Below are 27,297 nucleotides of genomic sequence, written 5' to 3'. Positions count from 1 at the left end.
GGAAAAAAAATTATTGATGCATAACTTAAATAGCTCTAAATGTAACCAAGTATTTTAGTTTGGGATATGTAGCAGCTGGTATGAATATATTATACAGGACCAAATTTTGAGTTGGGGGACGTACACTGCAAGAGTCTACCACTAAGAGTAGACCAACCCCGAAAAAATTCATTACCAAACCAATATTTATATATGCGCTACTTTTTTTGCTCGCACTAGCCAGCTTGAGTGATCACATGGCATCCACATGGACCATTTCGCCATCTTATTTGTCTGATGTGGATAACTCCTTAGCTGTTAATGAAAGGCTAACCTACTAATTAAATTTTAATTATCAAATTCAATAGTTTTCCTTTGATTTCATGACACATGGGTATATATAAACCTAAAATATAATAATTTATTAAGATATATAATAAAATAGTTTGTTATCGATCTGTGCATATCTCGTTAAGGCAGCCATGGATTTTTCAAGAAGATAGATATATAATACATGCATAATTAATAATAATCACCTACTCCACCATCTCCAAATCAGCTTGATTTATAATAACATTTTCCGTATACTAGATTCAGTAGAATCCGATAAAACATTGTTCGGGTTTGATTAAAAGGAGGCAGGAATGATCCTGTGAAGGAATTTAGTCACCCTGGGTAAGATTAGTTTAATATTTTCTTTGTCGTCTATATTGTTGTTGACCAAGAAAGATATTAGTTAGCAGGACTTTTCTTGACTCGGACGTTTCTGGTGAGTGCTACCCCCGCCAACTCTTTCAAACAGTAACCCTGGACCAGTAGTAAAACTGCATGGGCTGTGTGATTATTGAGTCCCCCCTCCTCTAATTTTAGATGGCTATTTATAGAGGTCAAATTGAGGCAATGGACAAGCCAAGCAACTACAAAGAGAGCTTTCATTAAAATAGCTAGTACGTATTTGTTAAAACAGAGCCATGACTACTACGCTTCCAAAATTCGTATGCATGGCTCTTCTGGTTTGGGCCATTGTCTGTGCTTCGACTTGGTCTTCTTATGGAGGAGAACAGGAAGAAAGCAGCTATGATCATTGCTCGTATAGAAATTGGCGGAGTTGTGGAAGTTTCTATGGCAGGGGAGGTAAAGAAGTGAATCGTGCTAATAAAGGGTATGGTACCGGAGGCGGAGGTGGTGAAGGTGGCGGCGGTGGCGATAAGGCTGGTGGGTCTGGTCACGGTGAAGGTTATGGAGCTGGCGGTGGCACGGGTGGTAATGGTGGAGGTGGCGGAGGAGGAGGTGGAGAAGGGGGAGGAAGTGGAACTAATGGAGGGTCGGGTCACGGGAGTGGGTTTGGTGCCGGCGCTGGTGTTGGCGTTGCAAATGGGTCCTCTGGGACTAGTGGTGGCGGAGGAGGAGAGGGTGGAGGAAGTGGTGGTGGTAGTGTGGGTGGGTCCAGTGCTGGGTCTGGCCATGGCAGCGGTTTTGGTGGCGGGGTTGGTGAAGGAGGAGCTGGCGGCGGCGGCGGCGGCGGCGGCGGCGGCGGCGGTGGTGGTGGTGAAGGAGGTGGGAATGGCGAAAATGGAGGTTCTGGTCATGGTAAAGGTTTTGGTGCCGGTGCTGGTGGTAGTGAAGGAGGTGGAGGTGGGGGTGGCGGTGGAGGTGAAGGAGGTGGTTCAAATGGAGGGTCTGGTCACGGTAGTGGTTTTGGTGCCGGTGTTGGTACGGGAGGAGGTGGAGGTGGTGGTGGAGGAGGAGGAGGTAGTGGCTCTAATGGGGGTTCTGGTCATGGTAGTGGCTTTGGATCCGGTTTTGGTTTTGGAGGTGGAAGTGGTGGTGGCGGCGGAGGCGGCGGCGGCGGTGGTGGTGGAGATAGTGGTGGGGGAGAAGGTCATGGCGAGGGTAGTGGGTTCGGAATGGGAGGTGGTGAAGCAGAGGGCGTAGGAGGTGGTGTTGGGAAAGGTTACGGTGGAAGTAGTAGTAAAGGTAATAATAATGGTATGAGCATGGGATTTGGAATGGGTATTGGAATGGGATTTAGCATGGGAAGTGGCGGTGGAGCTGATGATACCACCAATACTAGTTCTAATAGTGATGATAAATCTACTAATCAAGTCGACCACCACCCCTAGGCGCCATCGGAAGATTCTCATTTTTCTACTATGCTATTCGATTCCTTTGGATCTTGCATGCACAATGCGTAGTTTGGGGACCAAAAGAACATTTAAAATTCTTGACAACTTCATTAGCCATATAATAAATATATATACATCTTAAGTTTGTTTTTTGTTTTGGTTTGTTTGTTTCAAGATAATATTATATGATTGGAAACCTAAATGGATTTTTTTTTTCTCTTTACATTCTTATTTCTCATACTATGAATATTATGCCTAAGCTAGAGTAACTACACTTTGGCATGAAACATCAAATTAAATCAACTACATTTTATCAGCAATGGAATAATACTAAGTACTTATTCCTCACTAATTAATTACTCAACAAATGTCGCATGTATAGACTGCATGACATCAAAGCTTCTTCAAGAGTATTGTCAAGGGATACCCATGGTACCTAACATTATATAAAATGCTATTATATTATTAGTATAAGTAACATTAAAAAATATTAACCACTCTTAAAAAGACATCTTAAGAGCATATGCCAAATTTCTCACATATGTCATTTACCATGCAGGTCCCCACCAAAGTTGTGTGGCAACAGTGCCAAATTTCTCTCTTTTATTAAATTAAAATTTATAATTATTGGTTAAAAATGATGTGGGGTAATTGTGATCATTTTTAGAGTTGGTTGCATTGAAGATAACCTAAGAAACCAAATAATAATACTCATTTCTTAAATATTCATTTAATTGTGGAAAGACTAAAACTAACGATAATTTATTCTTTTTAAAAGTAAACTCATAATCTACGAATAATTTCTTTTGTTAAATACAAAAACAGTGGAGCTATGAGGAAATTATATGTAGTTAATTTTATGTCTCTAGTATTTGTGTAACATCATAGTGAGAAATCGGCAACTATTTTGTTTTTCCGTAAAAGATAAAGAATAATAATACAGACTATCAAAACTTACACCAAACCAAATAATTTTAATTTGCAACAGATGCTTTTACTTATTAATTCTTATTAAATAAACTGTTGCAATATTCAAAAACTAAAAGATTTATTCTTTTCAACAAAACCCCTCACTTAAAAAATTGATCAGCGTAAAAGATTGAATAATCTGATTGATGGCTAAGTTTGATACTTTATCAGAAATTTACTAATTTTTTTTATAAACCATATAATCTAACTTACAATCTAGAAAAAAAATCATGTTCACCAAAACTGATAAATACGATGCATTACTAATTAAAAAAAAGTCAAAATATATTATTTATCTAATAAGAATGAGCAGTTTTTTAGTTGTATACTTAAGAATTTATTCAAATATACCCATAATTAGAAATAACAAACTAACTTTTTTACGATAAATTTTTCTTTCCATTTACAATAACAATATTTCTTCCTTATTTAAAAAAAAAACAAATTATGATTTTTTTTCAAATGTTTCAATTCTTGAAAGAAAAACAGACAGTTGATATTTTATTAAACCATAAAATAGTTAATTTTATATTTAAAATATGTATATATATACATATGAATTTTATTAAGTAGGGGTATCTCTAGGAGTATTTTTTTTATTTTTGGTACTTTGAGAAATTATAACCCAATTTTTTTACAAGATGACGTATATTATAGTTATAACAGACTTCCCGCTAATTATAACAGACTTCCCGCTAATTTTCATAAAATTCCATATAATTTATGGTGTCGAAATCAAAGTTTAAATAGTCAGTTGCACGTGTGCATGTTATTTTATATGCGTGGAAAACAAACTATTTGAACTCTGATTTTTGTATTGTAAATTATTAAAAATTTTAAAAAAATTGGCGGAATGGAATGCCTACTATAAGTATCATGTACGCTATCATACAAAAAAAATTACATTATAATTTCTTCAAGTACCGAAAATAGAAAACACCATTACATAAATGACGTGCTACATCTCATAAAAGAAATACTAAAAATAAAAATTTATACCTGAAAGTCAAAAAGTTGAATTTTGACAGTTAAGCACTAAAGAAGAGACACGAATCTCGCTGTCTGGATTTTTCCATTTTTTTGAGGTTTTTCAAAAGCAATTGCTTGCTTGCTTATGATCCTGACTAATTAGTGGTTATGTTTTCATAAAAAAAAAATTAGATCATATTATTTCAAATACATTTTAGTTATCTCCAAGCCTATTTATTAAAAAGTTTGTGATCCTTAGATACCGATTAATTACCTTTAAAAACATACATTCAATTTTTAGGTTATATGTTGTCTTATTATTTAAGATACTCTTACATTAACTTAAAGCCTATTTTAAAAACTAATAACAAGTTGCCATATTTAGCAAAGATACTATTCTGTATTACATAGTAACTTTAATTGAAAAAGTATAATGCAAGTTTTAGTCACTCGTGTTTTTTAAATGTAAATAATATGGTATTCTGATTAACAAATTAAAAAAAAAAATCTTAGAAGTTACTTTAGAATCATAGCAAACAATACAAATTTTTTGGATTCATAACAAACAATACACTTTTTTGTAACTCATGAGATTTATACTAGAATTTTAGTTACTTCTTTTATTAATAACCAAATAGAAAAGTAACTAAAAGCTAACTTGTTTAAGACACTGTATATTAATTTTTACATGTATGATCACTACTACAAAAAATATTTTTTATTAAAAAAGCTTTTAGGACTCGCGGGGCGCGAGTTCTCTATTTGAGAGCCTTAAAAACTGAGGTTTTTTAGGACTCGCGTTGCGTGTCCTAAAAGAATATTTTTAGGGCTCGTATTGCGAGTCCTAAAAAGTTTTATTTTTAATTTAAAAAAAATTATTGATAGCCAAAGCTTTTGCGGGAGCTCCGACGTTAACGGTGGCGCCACCACCCCATGGTGGTGGTTCAGGAAAATGATGACTGGGCATTGAAGCCCAAGTCTCGGGGAGCGTGGTGGTGGTGGTGGTCGTTTGGGTTGGGGTGACTCGAGGCGGTCGGAAAACACTCGGAAGAGTTTGGGAAAAATAGCACCACTGCGACTTCGAACGACTCTAAGTGGTGGAGGGCGATGCGTGAGGGGTTGGGCTCACATGGGTCGAAGGTCGGCGACCTTCTGTGTCCAATGCGCCGGCGCGTATCAATGGGGGACGTCGGTAGGGCGACGATTGGAGCCTCGTATTGACAGAGGTAGGAGACAGTTGTAGAGGGAAAGAGGCAGTTGATTTTTTTCTTCTTCCTTTGTGTGTGCTGATGAGAAATGATGCCCTAATATAGCTCAATTAAAAAATGATAGAAATTTTTGTCATTTTTTACTTAAAATTTTTTAGGACATGGTTTGGGAGCCCTTGATACTTTTTTAGGACACTCAAAGTGAGCCCTTAAAAGTCACCACTCATATTCACTTAAATTTTCTATTCAGATTTTTTTGGACCCACATATGTTTTTAGGACACTCATTGCGAGTCCTAAAATGTGTTTTTAAGGACTCTCAATGAGTGTTCTAAAAAGTCTAATAACTTTTGTTAAAAAAAAAATTCAAACTTTTAGGAAGCACATCAGTTTTTAGGACTCGCTAGGAGCTGTTTTTAGGGCTTGCATCTAAGTGAGTGCCCTAAAAAGGTGTCCTAAAAGAATGCTTTTGTAGTAGTGGATAAACACGCTTTTTGGTAACTTGTTAGTTTTCTGAAATAGATTTCAAAGTAACAAAAATGTAAGATAAATAGTAAGATACCATAACATAACTTAAAAATTAAGCTACGTTTAAAAAGTAACCAATGTTAAATTGTTTTGAATGTAACCAAAAGATAGCTTTTAAAAAAATCTAGAATAACTGAAAAAATCAGCCTTCTAAGTTTCTATCCTATTTTGCATGCTGAGTTGGTAAATGACCATTTTTTGAGGGAATCAACCCCGTATTTTGTGAGATGTGTTCCTAAATTGAGAGTATTATTTTTAAAATGGGTAGAGATTTTTTAAAATAAAAAAGTGAAGGCATTTTTTTTATATAAAATGCCTTTTTAGTTGCAAGATGTAATTATTATTTTTTTTAAAAGGGAAATCTACAAAAATTACTAAAAGTTCAAAAAAATAGGAAAAATATTGTGCATTACAAAAATACGGATAATGAACATAAGGAATCCCAATGTGCAATTTATAAAAACACGGAGTGACAAAAGTGTAAATACGAAGTGACTTTTAAATCATAAATAAAAGTGATAAATACAATTTTTTGTAATCAATGTTTACAAACTTGTAAATATCTGTTACAAAATTGTAAATATCTGTTACATATTTGTAAATAATATTTACAAAAATCAAATTTTGCATAAAACTTACGAATAAATTCGTAACTAATTTTTTATTTTTATAACAATAGTTTACAAATCTAGTTTCATAACTAGAAAAGATATTTTTGTAACTAACATTTACAAAAATAATTTATAGTTAAGAAATCATTACCAAAATTTACATAAAAATATTATACTTTTCCATATGTTACAATATTATACCAAAAAATAATAGGAACCATCAAATTTATATTATACAACTTAAAACTATAAATTTAAGATATTCATTATTCATAAAACACTTTGTTATATATATATATGTATATAAAAATGCAGTTACAGAGTAATGAATGAATATAATTTTGTAAACAAGTTTTACATTTTTGTAACAACAGTTTTCAAAACTAATTTCAGAATCAAGAAGTTTATTTTTGCAACTAACATTTACATAAATATTTATAAATTTATTTAATATGATTGTTACAAAAATTTACAAAACTAATTTTTTAACTTTAAAATATATTTTTGCAACAAAGCTTAAACTTTGACTAGATTAAAATTTGACTAGTTATGATTTTCAAAATAATATAATATCTTTTATCATTATCTCTCTTACTACTATTAATATATGTTACAAAAATTTATGAATGTATATAAAAAAATTGAAAGATTATTTATATCAATTTAAATAAAAATATGACTGTAAACAAATTAATTATAAAATATAATATTAATGGAGAGTAAAAAAAAAAAGTGAAAAACCTTATATTTAATTATAATTTTTGTGTATGATACTAAAACAATAAAATAAAAAAAGTAGAAGAGCAAATTTATAGTTGATAGTAGAAGAGATATATCAATGTGGTGTAATTTCACCGTATTTTGGTAATTAATTTATATTACCATATAAATTAATTTTTTTTTAATTGCGGGATAGGATGTAATTTTCCCTTTTTAAAATAGATATTCCGAAAAATCCACAAATTTTGAATTGGGCTTCTGCCATATATGGACCCAAACTTGATGGACCAACGTGACAGACCCAGACCGATCCATTCCATATATGGTATCCTTGCCCTTTACACGAAGCACTCATCCGTCCACTACTTCACCTATTGTGTCCTTAACCCCTCTCCGATAAATCTCTAAACCCTAAAACGAAAACAAACAAAAATGGCGGACGTGGTGCAGTACCGGCTGGAGCGCATGGTCAATGAGCTCGACGATCTCGAGCGTCGCGGCATCTTCTCACGCAGGGAGATTGACGAGATAGTGAAGCAGCGACGCAAGTTCGAGTACCGCCTGAAGCGGCCGAGTCCGCTCAAGCAGGATTATCTGGCTTACATTGAGTACGAGACTCAACTCGACTCGCTCAGAAGGCTCAGGAAGAAGTCTGTGGCGCGACAGCTGAGGAACCAGGGAATTAACGAGAAGAAGAAGATGAAGAAGTCAGTTTCAGACTTCGCTGGCGTTGTGAGGATTGTTGACATTTACAGGCTCGCGGTTACTCGTTACAAGGGCGATATTGATCTCTGGTTTCGGTACCTTGAGTTTTGTAGGGAAAAACGTCATGGCAGGATGAAGAAGGTAACTTATATTGAGTATTGTGGTTTTCGTGGATTTTTGTATATACACGGGACAAAATTAGTTCTTGTGTTTTTCATGTCCCAGTGTTAAAGTCTTAAGAAAAATTGATTTTACCGATAAGAGAAACATATTGTTATTTATTTGTTTTCCTTTTCCTCTGTATGTTTGCTTGATAAGAAAATTGAGAATTAATAGTGAAATTCTTGTGGATAGTTAATTCTGCTATTGTTGATCTTTATTGGGAAAACTGAACAAATTAACCAAAATGTCAAATTAGTTGTCAAATTATGCAAAATGTCCCGATTGACAGATGTGAAAAACCAAACTTTTTGCTTATATTAGAGAAATAATACTAATATAAGCTGCGTCCAACTGTTGCTCATTTGATGTTATAATTTTTCAGGTCCTAGCTCAGGCTATTAGGTTTCATCCAAAGGTCCCGGGACTTTGGATTTACGCAGCTGCTTGGGAATTTGATCACAACTTAAATGTTGCAGCAGCTCGTGCTTTAATGCAGAGCGGTTTGAGAGTTTGTCCTACTTCAGAAGAACTGTGGATCGAGTATCTTCGGATGGAACTTACCTACCTTAATAAGTTAAAGGCCAGAAAGGTTGCTCTTGGAGAGGATGAGGGAACTCTGGTTCGTGATAAGAAAGTGGCCGGTGAGAAACAATGGAGAGATGAGAATGAAGACTTATTTATGTCTCTTAATGAGGATAAGGAAAACAATGGATCGAATGTGGAAAACAGCGAGACACATGGGAAAGTAGATGTGTTTCGAGAACAAGGATTTAGTATTTTAAAAGCCATATATAGTGGGGCAATTGAAGCTCTTCCTTCTAGTTTAAACCTGAGGAAAAGATTTTTAGAGATATTGGATGCATTAGACTTGGCTCATTCTGAAGAAATGCACGAACAGATACTAAGTGAGATGAAGAGAGATTTTTCAACAGATCCAGAGTATTGGGATTGGCTTGCAAGACGTGAATTTGATCCAGAGACAATAGAGGGGATGAGTGATGAACTCGTGCTTTCTCAAACAGAGAAAGCAATTAAGGTACCACTTCTACATAATCAACTTAATACTTGTACAAAGGTTTGAATGACTGGCTGTTCCTGCATTTTATAAGCAACTCAAGTGTATGTCCAGAATCTCTTTGTATTTGTATGCTTGATCATCTGAGAAGAGTTCTGTTTTTTTTTTTCATGAGTAGGTATATGAGGAGGCTCTTAAAGTTATGCCTTCAGACAAAGTGTTTAATTATTACACAAAGTTTATGATGGGTGTTATACTTCTCCAAAAAGGAGAAAAAGAAATTTCAGAATTGTCCGGTCAGTATGCAACTTATATATCACATTTATTAGGTATATATGAGAAGGCTAAAGCATTAGAATGTATAACTGAAGAACTTGGATACCAGCATGTTTCATTTTATTTACAACTGGGAAGACTGGGTGAAGCAAGAAACCTGGCAGATACGCTTTGCCGTGAAATTTTTTCGGACTCAACACAGTTATGGCTAATAAAGGCATCTCTAGACGTTAGACATGTTACAAGAGATTCTCTATCTCCCCCAACTAAAGCTGACCTTCTATCTATCTTTGGAATTATGAAAGATGTTTTGCCAAAAATTTCTGTCTCAAAAGCTGAGAGCTTGTGGATAATGGTAAGTTGTATATATTTTTTTAAGTTGTGATTCTTTTGATCAGACTTAGCATTATGCTTTCTATCCATGATGATATAATGTTCTAAACTTTTCCTCTTTATATTGTGATACTATTTCTTACATTTTTCTCATGCGCAGGCACTCAAACTGTTTTCAACTCAGAAACAATATTTTGAGAAGCTGGTTGACCTCTCTATTGTATCAATAACTAGAGATGGAGACAGTGACAATGGTTTCTCCCTATCTTCAGCTATTGTGAATTTTGTTTTACAAAATGATGGAATTCAAAATGCGAGAGAAATGTATAAACGGTATGTCATGAGATAATGAACTAGGTATCTACTTTTTGTGGGTGATAAAATTATCATTTTTGCTGTGCAATGCCATTTGAAGTGTGTTGCAATTTCGTTTTCTCTGTTGCTCTACTAAGTATTATGATATAAACTTCTATTTTTCTTACACTGCAGCTTTCTTGCATTACCACATCCGGGGCTTGCTATATACAGAAATTGCATTGATTTGGAAACCAACTTAGCATCAGTTGGTGACAAAGATGGGCTTGTAAATGCGCGGAAGTTATTTGAATCTGCACTTTCATCTTACGGCCAAAATCTCAGCTTATGGCAAAATTACCATCGATTAGAAATGAAGGTGCGCTTTTCGTGACTTTTTTAACTTAAAGAACCTCAATTTGGTTGGGGCTGTGCTATTTTCTTTTATTTGGAATACCATTTCAACGGGCTGTAATCTTTGTGAAATTGTATGGTATTACATAACACAAGCGTGTTAAATCTGAAAATTGAGGAAGTTTCCTGATGATTTGGGTTATGTTTAACTGACTTTTATCTGGTTTTGCAGATGGGAACATCTGAAACCGCCAGTGCTGTCCATTGGCGTGCAAGAAAGATTCTAAAGGATTCGACTGCTCTCATTACTCAGGATTTTTAAATGTTCATTGTACATTTGATTCAATTTTGACCTTTTATAACTGTTCGACTGCAAACGGGAAAGATGTGTAACTCACGGAGGATATCAACATTGTTTGGTATGTAAACATTTCCCTCTCAAAATTGAGATTCATGAGTCATGACTACTGTGTTCAGTGCCAAACAAGAACGTGTTACAGTTTTTATAGCACTAAAATTGCCTTGTGAGCAGTTGTGATCACTACATTAAAGCCTTATTTACATGAAAACGTCGAACATTACATATTTTAGTACATGATTTTCGTATAAAAACTTTTAATCCATGGCTGATCTCTCCCGCCCTCTGATATTATTATGATTTTTTTTTCACATCCACTGTTTGGAACTTGGAAATTGCTATTGTAAACCTTAACACCAGAGATGGGCTTCATCAGTAGAAAATCGCCTTTATACTCTAGGCCACTGTGGACTCACCACCTGCATATGCAAATAACATTGAAGTTAGCAACACGAGTTATATTTGATCACAAGGGATACCCACCAGGGGGAAACGATCTGTTAATAGGGCCAAATCCTTTTTGTGTATTTCTATATTTTACCATCTGAATTGATGTGTGTATGTGATTTATCACTACTTGGTTAACATTGAGCTAAGCTAACCTCCAGTGTGCTAAACACTAATAGCATTCGGCTAGCAACCACTGAGGGCTCCTCGGCTCGTCCCACCACTGCCATCTGCTCTAGTTGAAGAGTCTTTACAGGAAGCCTGCAGCAAACGAACAAAGCAAGTCATCCCGCTCAAATAAAAAAAAATGACAGAGGAAAGGAGCACATAAAATCTCATCAAGATATGGCACATGGTGGAAGCACCTTACCATGCCATTCCTCGCACGTAGTATGCATTTGCTATGAGAGCACAGAAGCCCTTCCACTGAAGCCTTATTTCGTCTGACACTGGAGGAGTAGATGACCACCTAACTATTGTCGGTTGTGGTGTACATAATATGGTTATGAATATAATGCTCAACCACAATATGCATTCTTCTACCTGTATTATCGAAAAAAGGAACAAATGAATTCCACTAACCAGCTTATATGATAACAGATAAACAAATGAAATTGCTGCTAATGAAGTAGGTGGCAAACTTCACATGTATTGTTTAATTGGTTCACACGAGTTACTTGTACACATCAGATGAATCAGATGGTAACCTAAGTTAGAGTCAGTTATTGAGTCTCAGAATCTTTCTGTAAGAATTCATTCGTGTGTGTACTAATCTGAACCACATAATCTTGGATGTGATTCATCTTTTTCTGCATTTTGTATTCTTGTGTGGTTTGTGCCTTTGTGGGTTGATGGCAGTTAAGAGCTTCAAAGCTCTTGATATAAAACCAGCCAGCACCTTGGACACTGGCACGCTAGTGTTGCAATAATGCCAGATAATATTGTTTTTAACCGAATAGATTTACTAATTACGATAGAAGTGTCTTACCTCCTCTGATCCAATCTTGGATTTCAAACTGGTGCTTCCACCATAAGTTTGCATTACATCAATTTCAACACCAGATTCTCTCAAATCAGCAAGTTCTTTCCTTAACCCTTCATCAGTGCATCCCAGAGCATAAGCATTCACCCCAGCACTGATAAACTCCTGATCAACCGAAATCGTTATTCGAGTAAAGACAATTAAGCAAAACCTCACAACACAAGAGACCAAACCGCTGAATATACTTTTAGGTTGTCCCCTCCTCCACGATCAACCACATTCCTGTACCGCCTGAATAGACTAATTGCTATGTTCCGTGAAGAACGATACTCTTCATCAGATGGAATCGAATCATCCAACCGGCACTATAAAAGTCAAAAGTGTATCAAACATTCTAATCACTCGAAACATAACCTTTAAAAGATCATCTATAAAATTTACCAAAAATACTTACTAGCCATTTCTTTGTAGCCACATGGTGAGGCTGACACACGTGATTGGTGTTCAGCTGAAAACGGTCTTTCCAGGAAAACAAGGAAGAAGGTAGTGTACAATTACATGGGGTCCTAAGTAGTTTGGGGGTTAATGAAACATTGATCAAGGAATTGACATGGGTACTCCTAGATGGCAATGCTTCATGATGCAGAGTATTATAATCTGGGTATGTCAGGCACTTTGCAGTAGGAGCTACCGGTGCATACACCATCAGCATGTTTAGACCATGATAAGATTTCCTTCAAACAATCGAATATTAAACCCAAAAATTAGATAGAAATCAGTTTCTTATAAAAGAATCATAATACTCACGTATATACTAAAATTACAGATAAAAGTAGAAAGAACAAGAAAAAAATACAACTATGCCCAATTATAGCCAGACAGAAACATATGCTCAAATTCACTAGCTTCCAAATGGGTAATCTTCAAAACATCTGTATTTCAGGTATATTCATAATTTCTTATGACACGAAGATCAAACAGAACAGAGAGAGAATTTCATAAAAGCACCAACCTGATCAGAATATGGATGATAATTTCATCTGCAAATACAAGGACACAACAAGAAGCTTCGAGTTAAAGACTTGAGTAATATAGATAATAAATCAATTAACACGAATTAAAAGAATAGGTTATTCTTTATCTATAAGAAATAAATAAATAAAAATCTTGAGGGCCTTATTACTGAAGCCACCAATTTTATGAATGGCTACAGAGATTCGGCAATGGAATGATTTATGTATATTCCAAAAAAATATTTTCTGGCTGTTATAAGAATCCACAGACGTGGGGGACTTCCAAGTTTGCCATTTGCAAGGCAACCCTGATAACGACGTCGCTTCCTTAATGACTTCTCCCAATTGCTAAATTTGTTTTGTGTCTATTTGAGAAGATCAACGAACCCAACTACCCAAGAGCTAAAAAGTTAAATAAATTAGCAAAAAATGACACATTTTTGGGATACTTCAATATTGTGTTTAAAGTTTAACATAATATTATATTGAATAGAGTAATTAAATCTCAAATTGGAACTTTTACTTGAGATCAAACTGAATGTTCATCTTTTGTCAAAAAAATAAAATAAAAAATATAACTGAATGTTCATCTTGGATGAAACTAATATTTCACTAGTGCTATACTTATTTTTTGTCTTTATATTTTATTTCATTGATTCATTGTTTACTCGATTTCATTGATTTTGGGGTCCAATAATGTCAAAAAGATTTGAGATGAGTGTCCTCATGATAGGACATGCCTTATTTTTTAATTCATCTCTATAGTCTTCCCAATTTTTCTTTGCATTTTGTTACACCAAAATTTCGAAAATAAATAAGCAGTTTCAAAATGTAGGCTCATAAAGAGTAAGTTTAGGATTAACAAATATTAGCATTATACTTGCACAAATTGTCACGAAGTTCCCTAGCTATGTCTTTAGCGCTCGAGCATGGGTTGTAGGGTCGAAAGTATCAGTTTCTTCCAGGAGATGAGTTCGAACGACTAAACAAGCAAAGATGTGGTAATAACTGGAATGGTGAGCTTGAAGCTTTGGGTGATCTCGAAAACGCTTGAGGTAGTGATCAAGCTCAAAGACGCGTTAAATATATACACGGAGAGATTGTTTGGAAATGCTTATTCCTTTGGATTGGTTAAAACTATGTATTAAATCCATATTTTTATGGGATTTTCATTTAAATAATGTATTTTAATTGTATTATTATTAGGTTATTCACATGAATTTAAATTTGAATGTATGTTGTAACTTCCCTAAACTTGTGGGAATATATTCTTGTAATAAGTCTATAAATAGTCTGAATTTGGTCATTTGTATTCACGCACAGCATTGGACGGAGAAACACTATGTGATTATTCATTTGTACTCACGTACATGATTGAGTGGAGAAACACTGTAGCACCCACATTATTTTGATATAATATAGCCAATAATCATATGATTGCATTGCATTGCATTACATATCATACAATATATATATAATTTGAGCATATGCATATTCTTATAAGTGTTTTCATGTATAAGTATAAAAGTTGTGTATGTGATGTCTATATGTATGCTCAATATTATTAACCTTGTGACATTTGAGTTGTCTTTTATGGGTGTTTGATGTGCTCAAAATATAAGAAAGTATGAAAAATATGGACAAGGCATGGAATTAAGTGAGATATAGAAAGCAAAATATGTTAAGTGGTGAAAAATAGTACAATGTCGATTACTAGTATTTCGGGGTAAAATTGAGTATTAGTGGATTTATCAAATATAATTGAGGTATGATTAAGGTCTCATTGATGAAGTAAAAATGGTTTTAGAACCATTAGATCAATTCTTGATGGGAGGTATACATAATCAGTGGTATTGATGCAAAGTCAAAACGAGCATAGCATAAGTGCGCTACGCTCGATCGAGTAAGCATAACTATTGGGTATGAACTCATATGGACCTAAGGTTTGGTGTGAGTGTTTTCACATAAGGATAATAGGCCCAGCAGATGATTAAGTTGAAATTATTGAAGTGATAAGGTTTTCATAAGTCAAAAGGTGAAATGATGAGGTGCAATGTGTCAAATTTTGATACAATAAGGCCAAATCATTGAAAATAAAGAATTTTCATCAACCTTATCACTTTGCACGACCATTACTCTGAAAAACAGAGAGAAAAGAAAACCAAAAACCATTTCTTGGCTGGTTTGAAGAAATTCTAAGGAGATCCAAGTGAAATTAAAGTCAAAGAAGTGGATTAAGCTTAGATCTAGCCTTTTTATGGTAAGTTCTTGTACTTGAAAGTTAAAATATGTTTTTTGAATTTTGCTGAGAGCTTATCTATGGTGTTTTATCTCTTGTTAAGATATTTCTTGGTGGTTTCCAAGTGGTTTGAGGTTTAGAAAAGCTAGAAGAGATTGTTTTCGCCGAAAAGTTGCTCGGTAAGTGAAAATTTGTATTTTATGAGGTTTTTGGGATTCTTGGAGTACAAACTGATTTTTGGTTATTTGATTGAATTTATAAGAGAGTGTATATGTTTATAAATGTTTGAATATATGTGGAGACTCATTTAATTTGGGTGATGATCTAGGAGATAAGAATTTTATTAAAATCGGTATATGATAACTTTATAATGAATCATGTTGGTATTTGGGATATATGGTTATGGCAGGTTATTTGATGTTGATTTTGATATTTGAGGATAGCTAAAATTAAGGGGAAACTCTGTCAAAATTTCTCCAAATGTCTAAGATAAATTTAACGCTCGATCTAGGTGGTTTAAGGCATTTTAGGCACGAATTGGATAAGAAATTTGATATGATGTTTTATGAGTATTTTTAAATGAGAGTTCAATGTATTACTGCCATCATTATGATGAGAAATCCATGCTATTTTCAGGATAAGCACATCAACACCTAAGACACCACTTGTTACACGGTGAAATATATTTTGGACAGAAGGTAAGTAAAGTACTCAACTGCAACACAAGAATTACATGTTATGTGAAAGTATGCATTATATGAATATTTTGTGAGTAAGTGGTATTAACATACATTGACACTTCATCATAAATTTGTATGCATGAAATAATAGTGATATGGTAAATTATTATATGATATAAGACCATGCATGATATTATGATAATTAATTAAATGATGCATTTGCAAGTTTTGTGCAACATAAAAGAAAGTTGTAATAAGAAATTTAAGTTCAGTGCCACTGTTTTGAAAAAGCAAATGAAAGTGTTAATAAGTGTAAACGGATGCCTATAGTAGGCTTATAGTGGCTGCCCAATAATTTGGGCTAGGTTTTAGTGAACCAATTAAATTGTTTGCCATGTTTCCGTTTTTATTTCTCCTCCATCTGAGTTATTGTTATATGTATTGACACCACAGTGTATGACCGCCTTAACTCTTGAGCCCGACGGGGCGACGATGGAATAAAGTTTTTAATGTGCCCTACTGTGGTGATGGCTAGCCGGAGGAGAACCCATGAGATTTTATATGATATAAGCCCTGCAGGCATTGGCTTAATCAAACAGTGTGCACAATTTTAAGGGGGCCCAAAATTTAAAAAGAAGTTGTGTATGTCATTTGACATGGAGTAATCATTAGCATTGCATGCATTACTTTGCTTACTGAGCTTTAGGCTCACAGTTGTCTTGTGTTGCAAGTAGAGAAAGAAATGAGTGAATGACATAAGGAGAACTAAAGCATGGTTCTGATCCTGATTTGTATATATGAACATATTGACCTTTTTGTGGGTTATTTCAGTTATTAGTGTGATATTTGTAATAAAGTGTGAAGTTATGTTTTGAAAACAAATTGGGTTATTTAATACTTATGTATAATATGTTTGAGACACACTTTATGTTTAATGTAAATAATGTGATATAAGTTTTCAAGTTTAAAAAAAAAATGTCCAGTCTTCCGCAGTAATAAATTATGATTTAGTTTTAAAACGTAACACTTCAAATATGGTTTTAACTAAAGTAGTGAGGGTGTTACAAACAACATGTGATTATTGCTCTTTCTTGAAGCATATTTTAATAAAAGTGACTCATGGACGTATGCATATTTTAATTGCTGAACCACATAATTTTTTTTCTTTTTTTCTTATTTGATTGTTTAAGTAAATTAACGAAAAACAAATCATCACATTTTATTTGTATATTAAGCTCTGTTATGTGTATTTTCCATATATTTTCAATTAAGTATGAAAGTCATTTAGTTTGACTTCAATATATGTGCGTTTCCTATACTTTTCTTCAATATATTTTGCAGTATCGATAATTATTATATTTTGTTGTGTTATCAATAGTTTTTGTATTTTATTATGTTCCATTAAGTTTATTTGTGTAAGTCAATGAAAATCACAAGTTTTCTTTCTTCTTATAGATTCATTTTAAAATTTATTTCATTTAATTGATCAATTAAGTTTTTCTTTGAAAAGAAAATAATTAATTTTTCCGGATTCATTACTATTTTACAAATTTTATATATTAGTTGATGCCAGTAATTTCAATGGTGATTTATTTTTTCATAAAAGTTTCTTAATTATTTGTTTTATATGTTTTCTAGCAGTTTTTTTTCTTTCTCAGAAAACGTTTTTTAGAGTTAAGATTCAAGAAATTTGGATACATAACTTTCCCTAAATATTAGCAAATAGTTGTTAGTTAAATATTTCAAATTAGTATATTATTTTATTATTTATTTTTTAGATAATAATGATTAGTTATTATTATTTGAAGAGATATCTCTATATGTAATTTGTTAGTTTACTACAATACTAATTGTTAGTTATTTTAGTCAGTACATTTTAAAATTATTTTAAATTCAATAATATAAATTGTTCTCTTACATAAATCTCTTTATTTTTGTTTGTCAATATATATTTTATTGTATTATTTTTTTTTTAAAAAATAATGCACTTGTCTTATTTTTTTCATTTATTTTGTAGGTTGGTTTTTCTTCTCTAGAAAAATGGATGGTTGTGGTTTTTTTTTTTTTTTTTTCCAGCTATATTGAAGATTTACATATATTGTATTAAGTTTGGTTGGTGTCCAATTACCAAGAATGTCCTAATCTATGATTCTCATAAATTAGTTCTGCATACTCTTAGGTAGATATAAAACTTATTTAATTGGAGGAATTCTCTTCTTTCCTCCTAGTGATACGTTATATATTTTTTAAAATAAATTTGTCGTTGCAACAAAAAAAATATACATACATTTTGAGATATATACATGACACAAATGTATTCAATAAATAAATTATATTTCAATCCTTGGTAGAATGTGACTCTGTACAGTAAGGATACAAAAATTATTTGCCTTCATAATATATAAATAATCGCAACATAACATAGATGACTTATCTCATTGTTTTATTTTTAATTAAGTCTATAATTGCGATCATCAAATAAAGACAAGTGTTATCCCAAAAAAAAAATAAAAAAAAAATAAAGACAAGTGAAAAATAGATTCGCCTTAACAATGGCATGCGTCTTCGACTTCATGTCTTCCATTTTCCATTTTCTCTTACAAGCATAACTATTGTCTTTGGCAAGTTCATTTCCCATGGATTTTTTTTAATCTAGTCACCTGTTACATAAATCTGAATTCGAATCACTATTATATATAGAGACTTGGAGTAATTAATCAAAAAATATATTTTTAATGTTGTAAAGTAAAATAATATATTTTTTCGTTTTATATACAATCTTATTTTTAATTTTTTTTTTTACAAAATGACATTAAAAAAAAGGGTTGTTTCTCCAATTTCCTTTATATTTTTATGGGGTATAATATTTACACACCAAAAAAATATGTATATAGACACCCTATTAAATAAAAAAAAAATCATTTTAACACTTTTTCTTCATATTTTTTTGACATTTTTTAATTTTTATATATTTTTTTGTTTTAATTTTTTATTTAAATATTTAAAATATAAATTATTTATAGGTATTTTTTAGAATATAAAAAAATTAAAAAAATATGCGCCTAAGCTGGAAAAAAAAATATTATATGTTAATTTTTAATAAAAATTAGTTATATTAATCAAATTTTAGGTGCAAATATAATAATGCTCCTATTTTTATTCCCTCTATTCCTATTCTACCCTTCATAGCGATTCCTCACCCACTTAGGTGTTGTGTCATGACTCCGATCACCTGTTTCTAAGCCCACCATGCATATCACTTCTACATTTTAGTTTGGCACAAAAGTCAAATGTGATTGTAGTGTCAGCCGAAAAAACGATGCGGAGTCAGATATTACCTCCTCAGAACCGTGGATTAGTTCAAGTACATAAGAACAAAAGTAACCGAGAAACACCTGATTCCTACGGAAAAGAAGAAAAGGATAAAATGGGGTATTTGTCTTGTAGTGCAATCACCACTCACTTACGATGGGGCTGGCTCCATATAGAAGAGGAATCGTTCCTTCTCCACCAACCACACCCGACCAACCATTTTTCACTTTTATTTTTATTTTTTTGTACTGCGGTACACATATTCGGTTACATTATCTCTCTTCACTGCCTTGCAGAGTCATACACATATACATATATATAAAAGCCAATCTCTTTCTTGGTGGGAGTTGGTCTTTTGGGCTCTCAGATTTGCATTTTTCTGAAAAGCCAAGGATAGACTACTGCTCAATCCTTTACACTCGGTAAGAGTTTTATTTATGTCTTTCTCTTCTTTCTTCAATTCGGTTCTTTAGTTTTGAAGCACATTATCTAGTCTTTATCCAATGTTATCTCTTTTCTCTCGTTTTATGGAAAAAGTTTTGGCTTTTGGGTTTGGGGATCTGCGTCATTCTGTAAATTAGTCTTGTATTTTTATGGAAAATATGAGGTGGGATCTAGATGACTCATTGATTTCATATCAGCTTGAAGTTTCGTCACTGATTTTTTCTTACGAATGCCATATAGTGACTGGACTGTTAACATTTTCATCAATGCTAGTCTGCCTGGTTCTTGATGCCAAAGTACCCTATTGGAGCTTAAGCAAATTTGACATGGATCGTTTAATGGCTTATTGTTTTAAACATACTCTCTCTTAAATTAACCAATGATAATTCAATACTGTAAATTATTATTTTTGTGGAATGGTGACTATCGCTCTGTTGATTATTCTGGCTTTTATTTTGGTTTGCCAATGTTTAGTCCCTCCCATTTTTTTTTCTGACTAGAAGATACGCCAATTATCACATACTTTATGTTAAGATGTAGTGTTAGACTATTGGGAATCTATCTTAATTTTTCTTTTGTACCTGAAAGCTCCTGTAATTTTATTTGTCAGATACTTTTTGTATAGAAAATGAGAGGGGGTTTATGGCAACTTGGCCAATCAATCACCCGCCGCCTTGCACAGGCTGATAAAAAGGCGGTAGCTCGTCGATATTATTCTGTGGACTCTGAGCTCAAAAAAACTGTTCTTTATGATTTCCATGTTGCAAACGGTGGGAAGATGGTACCATTTGCCGGGTGGAGCATGCCTATTCAGTACAAAGACTCAATCATGGACTCTACTGTCAATTGTAGGGACAACGGGAGTCTATTTGATGTCTCCCACATGTGTGGACTGAGCCTCAAAGGAAAAGACAGTATTTCTTTCCTTGAGAAACTTGTTATTGCTGATGTTGCCGGGCTTGCCAAAGGAACAGGAACGCTTACTGTATTTACAAATGAGAAGGGTGGTGCCATTGATGACTCTGTGATCACCAAGGTTACTGATGATCATATATACTTGGTGGTGAATGCTGGGTGCAGGGATAAGGATCTGGCTCACATTGAGGAGCACATGAAAGTGTTCAAATCCAAAGGTGGGGATGTCTCATGGCACATCCATGATGAGAGATCTCTTTTAGCCCTCCAGGTCTGTTCTAAAGTTCATTCAATTTTGTTCACCTATTTTCTGTTTTTGATGTCTGCTGTTTGTTTTCCATGTCATAAACCTACAATGGTAGTATTTTGAGGATATTTAGTCACCTTTTGGCTAATGTATATAATTCAATGATCTCTGGTTAGTGTTTAATGTTGCATTCTTCAACAAATTTTTCAGGCATTGCTTCTCTTTTTCTGTCTTGTTCCCTATGTCTTTTGTTCCCTCTTTCAAGTAAAGAACCATGGTCTGGAAACAATGCTGAATACAGATTGACAGCTAAAATTTATTAATTTTAAGTTGGTGATTAACTTGTTTGATAGGAGCTACTACCCCTATTAATGTATAAGGCCCACTTTACTCCTCACTGTTCTTATTTTCTCATTAGATTCCCTTATGGTTATTGGTTACATGTATGAAGAGTTTCTGGAATTCTTTTCTACAGGGCCCACTTGCTGCTCCAACTCTTCAACACTTGACAAAAGATGATTTGAGCAAGTTCTATTTTGGAGACTTCCGAGTGTTGGATATCAATGGCTCAAAATGCTTCCTCACCAGAACCGGGTATGTTTCCTTCTGTTCCAAACTTAACATTAAATTGGTAACAGCAAGGCTGATTTCTATTGTTCCTATTCAATGTTCAGCTAATGAAGCATAATTTGTATCAGTACTGTTTTAGCAGGTGCTCTGAATTTTCTATTTCTGTCCTTCTTTCTCATGCTCTGAGCATATCATTCTGGTCCTTTAAGTACCATGTATTTTTATCATTTAACATTGAAAATCAATGAAGTATATCTGATCATTTCAATATCTTTTTACATTCTGCTGAGCTTTTTAGGTACACCGGTGAAGATGGATTTGAAATTTCTGTTCCTTCCGAGCATGCAGTGGATCTTGCCAAAGCAATCTTGGAAAAGTCAGAAGGAAAGGTGAGACTGACTGGTTTGGGTGCTCGAGATAGTCTTCGACTGGAAGCAGGACTGTGTTTGTATGGCAATGATATGGAACAACACATATCACCTGTTGAGGCTGGACTTACATGGGCCATAGGGAAGAGAAGAAGGGCAGAAGGTGGTTTTCTGGGTGCTGAGGTGATCCTCAAACAACTGGAAACAGGTCCATCAATTAGGCGTGTTGGTTTGATCTCATCAGGCCCACCTGCAAGAAGCCACAGTGAGATTCAGAACGAGAAGGGCGAAAACATTGGGGAAGTCACCAGTGGAGGATTTAGTCCTTGCCTCAAGAAGAACATAGCTATGGGGTATGTGAAATCTGGACTACACAAGGCAGGGACCAAAGTTAAGATTGCAGTTCGAGGAAAGGCCTATGATGGGGCTATCACAAAAATGCCATTTGTACCTACAAAATACTATAAGCCAACCTGATTTAGGCGTGGCTTCTCAGTGCCAGAAATATTCTAATTCGTTCATCATGGACAGCATTTTCATAAAACTTGACTGCTGCAGTCAATGCTAATTTCAATTCTCTATTTCCTACACATTCTGAATGGAATGAAATGTTTCTTTCTTCAAATTTTCTCCATTATATTTTGTCATTAGCAGTACTGAATGTTTAAAATTGTGGATTTGTAATACAAGGGTTGAAGAAGAAACGGGAATGAAATGTTGGAATGAATAAGAGAGATGGATTATTAAGTCTTAAGCTCATTGATTGAAGTTTTTAGAAAGTACAAAGTTGTTGTTAAAGAAGAAACTTGTATTGTTCAATGTAGCTGCATTTCTAATCCAATTGTGCCTTGTTAATAGTAACTAATATTCAACAAGCCTTGGTCTCTAGCGTAGCGCGGTTTGAGGAATTTACTTGTGTCACAAGTCGAATGGAATAAGGATTATGACCCACGTTTTATTAATGGACATCCATTAGCACCACAAAGAACATTAGAAAATTTAGACTCACAACATTTAGTGAAAATTTATGGCGGGTCCTCTCATTGTCATCGTGCAGCGACCACCACCGCAGGTGATGGCTAAGGTTGAAGTCCATATTTGAAGTACCCTTATCTTGTCTAATTCAAATTTTAATTTTCAACTGCATAAAATTAACCATTCAACAAAATCCAAATAATATAGTTATGGGGGGAAACTGAACCAACTATATTGACCGGTACAAATTTTGGCGTGATCTCTCTTCAAGACCAAAATCCTGAGAAAGAATTATTCAAATTATGACAAGACTGAGCACTCTTTGGTCAAACGTCAAACCAATAACTTTTCTCTTTCAGCCAACACCAACATAATAAAATAATACCATCAGTTGCAAACATTCAACTACTCCAATTTGTCACATACATGAACTCAGTAAAAACCTTTGTTTTTATTTATATAGATATACGTTTATGAAATATCATTTATATATAAAAAAGAACAAAAGAATTTGGTTTTTTATACTAAAACCCTTCAAGTCAAAGTAATTGACAAATTACCCCTCAATTCAATTAATTCTACTAAAACCCTTAAAATCAAATTAATATGTTGTGTGTTACAAAAATAGTAAGTTTTGTTTATTTTTGTGTAATAAAATAACAAATTTAGTAATTCAAATCATACCTTCCCGAAAAAAAAACATTATTTTTTTGAACTAAAATCTCTAAAATCATATTTATTTGAAAAAATAAATAAGTCATAAATACAAATTTTACACAATTAAAATTTTATTAGAAAATTTATTAAATATTATTGATTTTTAAAATATGGGAATACTCTATAATGATAGCATTATTATATAATCTTTATAGGCAAACTTTTTTTCTTTGTATTTATAAATGTTTTTTTCCTTAAAAAAAGTGATTGAAAGAATATATAGAATAGTGAATGGGTTTTTTCCATCCAAAAATAACTTAAATGTTTAAATGCATGTGATGTTTTTTTAGAATAATGCACGTGAATTGTTAATAATTATATATTAATATAATTTTAAAAAATAGAGATTTAATAATTTTTAAATCAACACTAAAATTATATTAAAGATTTATCATTTATAAAAATTCACATGTATACAAATAAAAAAAGAGAAAAAATACGTTATAATTTAATAGGACATTATATATATTATTCAATAAAATTCCTAATAAAATTTTAGTGATTCAAAATTTAAAATATTTTTGAACTTATTTTATAATAATTTAATTTGTAAAAAAAATCAAATAAATATGATTTGAGATGTCTTAGTTAATTTAATAAAGAAAATATGCTATATTATTTAAAATACCAAATTTGTTCTTTAACTACACAAGAAAATTTTTGTATTCTTGTAATAATGTAATATTAATTTAACTGGTTTTGGTAGTAAAAGCCAAAGAATTAACAATTGATGTATATAGTCTATTCATTACTATAGTACAAACTTGAAGGAACGTTATCGTTAATGCACGTATGTTATATTTTTACAAAGAATCTGTCAATCAAAGAATTTAAAAAATAAAATAAATAAAAAATCGACTCAGATAAGCTTGCTAGCGAATTCGTCAATGGCGGTTCCATTGGCACGTGACGAAGCAGATTTTGCAGCAAGCTCATCCAATTGCGACAAGCTTCTTCCTAATTTTAAAGCTAATTTCAGTTTGAACAACTCCCCGTTTACTCTTCTCTCAAAGTTTTCTTCTGCAATGGTAGCTTCAATCTCTTCTTCCACAAGCTTGAAAGCACCTCCACAGTTTCTGTACAGTTCGAACACCATCCCTACTTGTCCACCATGCTGAAATGCGTTAACGGCGCTAGCTAGAGCACCGGCAGTCACTGCAAGAACACCTCCCCATGCTCCATGTCCCACAAACGGAGAGCTAACGGCGGCAATGCCGGTAAGCAAAGGTCCTGATATTGCCAATGCTTTGTTTATTTTTAAAACCAAGTTTCCCAACCTCTCGTAATCTTCTCTATCTTTTGTCTTCACAACTTGAATAACTTCTCTCATTTCTTCCTCAAGGGTCTCGTTCCAACCATTATTGCTCTTCTTTCCCGCTTGAAACGATTCGTTTTGTCCCTTCGGGGATCGTTTCGAAGGCCACCAAGTAGCTGGCTCGTACTGTTGAGGAAACTTTTCGAGCATGGCTCCAAGCAGGGGAAGAGGGTAAGCTTTATCTAAAGATAAGACCTTATCCATGAAGTTTTTAACGTCGAACTCGGTCGGAGAACGAAGAGCGAGGACAGTCTCTATCTGGGTCTTGATATTTCTGAGCAATCTGGAAGCGTTGCGTTGTTCCTCGGCTAGTTGAGACGGCTGGATTTTGTTCATCACCAGCAATATCCCGGCGGCAGCGGAGAACAACAGAGTTGAAGAAACGTTCAAAGCCAAAAGGGTCGTTCCAGGAGCCGCCGCCGCCGCCGCAACTCCGGCGATGGTTGTAGCGGTTAGAGTGATCATGTTGATGGAGTTCAACAGAAGGGTGTTCCAGTTGTCTCGCTGCTGGCCAATGTTATCGTGCATCTCAACTCTGTCGTTGACGGCCTCGAGTATGGCGTAGAGCTGGGCTGTAATGGCTGATGTAGATGCTGTAGCATTGTGATGACGGCCATTATTGGACTCGTCGTTTTGGGTGTTAAATCCTTGCTTTAAGTTATTCAATTCTTCAATAACCAGCTGCTTCGTTAAAGTTAAGGATGATTGTTTTGGAACTGTGAAACGGACATTTGGAAGCTTTGGGACATGGATAGCGGCATTGGTTCTCTTTGAATACGAAGGAGAAGAGAATATGAGAGACGAGGTTTGTAAAGCTGACATTGTAGTTTTAGTTAGCGCTTTTTTTTTCCTTCTTTTTCTTTGGTTTTTGGAAGTAAAGCAAAGATTTTGTGGTTTGGAGTGGATTGGATTGCGAAGTAGGCAGCTATGTGATGGTATTTATAAAAATAAATTAAAGAATAGGTTGTATAATTAATAGAAGTAGAATTAGAACCAAAACGACATAGTCAGCTGCTGAATTGTACAAGACTCGGCCCACATGGTGATCTTGATGACCTATTCTATTCTATTCTTAAAATGCGTCCATCTGAGATTCTACAAGTAATAATAGCAGTCTTATTCAAAATTTCTGTGCTATTGAGCTGGTCTCCTAGCTAGTAAAATTAATAAATATGGAGAAATTTTAAAAATGCCCTTATTTCAAATCAATTAATTATAATTATTGCATAGTTAAATTTTTGCTCAATTTTTAAATATTAACTTTCAAAATTAACCACGCGTTTTCTTACTCTCTTCATGACCGTACTTATTTTATTTCTCTCATCCCCGTGCTATTTTGTTCTCCCCTATAATTACATTTAAGTCTTCTGTTCATTTTAATTAATTAATATATATATATAGTGTTATTTGGTAGGTGTCCAAGGATGTGTGTTACTTAATGATTAGCTATTGATAATAAATGAGCCACTTCATTCATATAGTGTTGACACCACCCTTCTTATTAATCTAATATATATGTCACACCATTCAAGAATTAAAAGTAAATAAATTTACTATGCACCTAAACATTACCTTCAGTAATGTCTTACTATTTTTAAAAGTAATAGGTCTCAGTTTTAATAAATGCGATTGGTTCGGCTAAATTGTCACATCAGTGTGTGTAATATTTAAGTATATATTTTAGGTACACAAATCATTATTTTTTATTTAATTAGTAGTATTTAAAAAACATTAAGTTTTCTATCTATTATATATACACAAGTTTATCATGAAAGGTAAAGTCCATAAAAAAATTTAGTGATCACCAGCATAAATATTAGAAAAAACTTCAAAGGGAGAGACAACATGAAATATAAATTGCTAGGAAAAAGCTTATGAACCGATAAAAACAAAACTTCAAATATAAATTAACCAATAAATTTTGTCATAATATATATGTAAAATACTTTGAAATTTTCTTATAAAATATATAAATTCTTAAAATATATTAATAAAATTAAATACCAAAATAAATTGAAAAATTTATAGCAAAATATAAACATTTTGAAAAAAAATCTTGTAAAAAGTAAACAACTTGAACGAGTAAACTTATATTATGAGAAACAAATAATTATTAAGGCAAAAATGTTCATTAACAAATAATAACGATTAATTGATAGGGATAATATATTTTAAAAATTGTTATTAGCTAAGATTTTTTTTATATTAGGTTACTAATTTAAAATATCGACTCAACATGTAAAATTAATGAAAATATAATGTTTATAATAAAATATAATTTACATTCATATTTAAAACCTACAGTTAGAAATCTAATTTTTGTTGTTAGTCAAAGTTGGCTCAAGAAATATTCTCCTTCAAAACCAACGGCATAATCTAGTATAAGACACGGTTGCTAAGATTCACCACACTATCACTATTATTCATTATGGAAAACCATTAAAATAAGGAAAATAAGGGTACTTTG

The 27,297-nt window shown here is 33.2% G+C and overlaps 5 protein-coding genes and 1 long non-coding RNA gene across 7 annotated transcripts; 4 read left to right on the top strand and 2 right to left on the bottom strand.

Annotated features, from left to right (window-relative positions):
- Positions 1–980: 980 nt before the first annotated feature.
- On the top strand, positions 981–2,102 carry LOC133795100 (glycine-rich cell wall structural protein 1-like). The gene has a single exon (XM_062232550.1). It carries the CDS (start codon positions 981–983, stop codon positions 2,100–2,102), a length of 1,122 nt encoding a protein of 373 aa, XP_062088534.1.
- Positions 2,103–7,467: 5,365 nt separating this feature from the next.
- On the top strand, positions 7,468–10,838 carry LOC133794896 (uncharacterized). The gene is made up of 6 exons (XM_062232336.1): positions 7,468–7,955; positions 8,359–9,012; positions 9,170–9,622; positions 9,761–9,933; positions 10,090–10,273; positions 10,481–10,838. Exons 1-6 carry the CDS (start codon positions 7,542–7,544, stop codon positions 10,568–10,570), a joined length of 1,968 nt encoding a protein of 655 aa, XP_062088320.1. The 5' UTR covers positions 7,468–7,541; the 3' UTR covers positions 10,571–10,838.
- LOC133794897 (uncharacterized) lies at positions 10,651–13,272 on the bottom strand. 2 transcript variants are annotated; one of them, XM_062232337.1, is made up of 7 exons: positions 13,048–13,272; positions 12,490–12,769; positions 12,269–12,400; positions 12,042–12,200; positions 11,424–11,596; positions 11,209–11,314; positions 10,651–11,025 (listed from the first exon to the last, which is right to left on the bottom strand). In XM_062232337.1, the coding sequence occupies exons 2-7, from the start codon at positions 12,745–12,747 to the stop codon at positions 10,996–10,998; spliced, it is 858 nt and encodes a 285-aa protein (XP_062088321.1). In that variant the 5' UTR covers positions 12,748–12,769; positions 13,048–13,272; the 3' UTR covers positions 10,651–10,995. The 2 variants fall into 2 exon arrangements, with proteins under 2 accessions (XP_062088321.1, XP_062088323.1); XM_062232339.1 differs by having other exon boundaries at positions 12,281–12,400; positions 13,048–13,269.
- A 1,868-nt stretch (positions 13,273–15,140) lies between these two features.
- On the top strand, positions 15,141–16,914 carry LOC133793527 (uncharacterized). Its single transcript, XR_009874864.1, has 4 exons — positions 15,141–15,308; positions 15,391–15,466; positions 15,924–15,985; positions 16,421–16,914. It is a non-coding gene; the product is annotated as an uncharacterized LOC133793527 (long non-coding RNA).
- A 2,627-nt stretch (positions 16,915–19,541) lies between these two features.
- Positions 19,542–22,448, top strand: LOC133794895 (aminomethyltransferase, mitochondrial). The gene is made up of 4 exons (XM_062232335.1): positions 19,542–19,701; positions 20,334–20,909; positions 21,361–21,479; positions 21,754–22,448. Exons 2-4 carry the CDS (start codon positions 20,352–20,354, stop codon positions 22,298–22,300), a joined length of 1,224 nt encoding a protein of 407 aa, XP_062088319.1. The 5' UTR covers positions 19,542–19,701; positions 20,334–20,351; the 3' UTR covers positions 22,301–22,448.
- Positions 22,449–24,235: 1,787 nt separating this feature from the next.
- LOC133793526 (probable F-box protein At4g22030) lies at positions 24,236–26,037 on the bottom strand. The gene has a single exon (XM_062230856.1). It carries the CDS (start codon positions 25,650–25,652, stop codon positions 24,375–24,377), a length of 1,278 nt encoding a protein of 425 aa, XP_062086840.1. The 5' UTR covers positions 25,653–26,037; the 3' UTR covers positions 24,236–24,374.
- Between the last annotated feature and the right edge of the window lie 1,260 nt (positions 26,038–27,297).

Source organism: Humulus lupulus, chromosome 8, assembly GCF_963169125.1.
Source record: "Humulus lupulus chromosome 8, drHumLupu1.1, whole genome shotgun sequence".
Lineage (NCBI taxonomy): Eukaryota > Viridiplantae > Streptophyta > Magnoliopsida > Rosales > Cannabaceae > Humulus > Humulus lupulus.
Note: the sequence above shows the minus strand (reverse complement) of the source record. Positions and strands in the feature narration are given on the sequence as shown.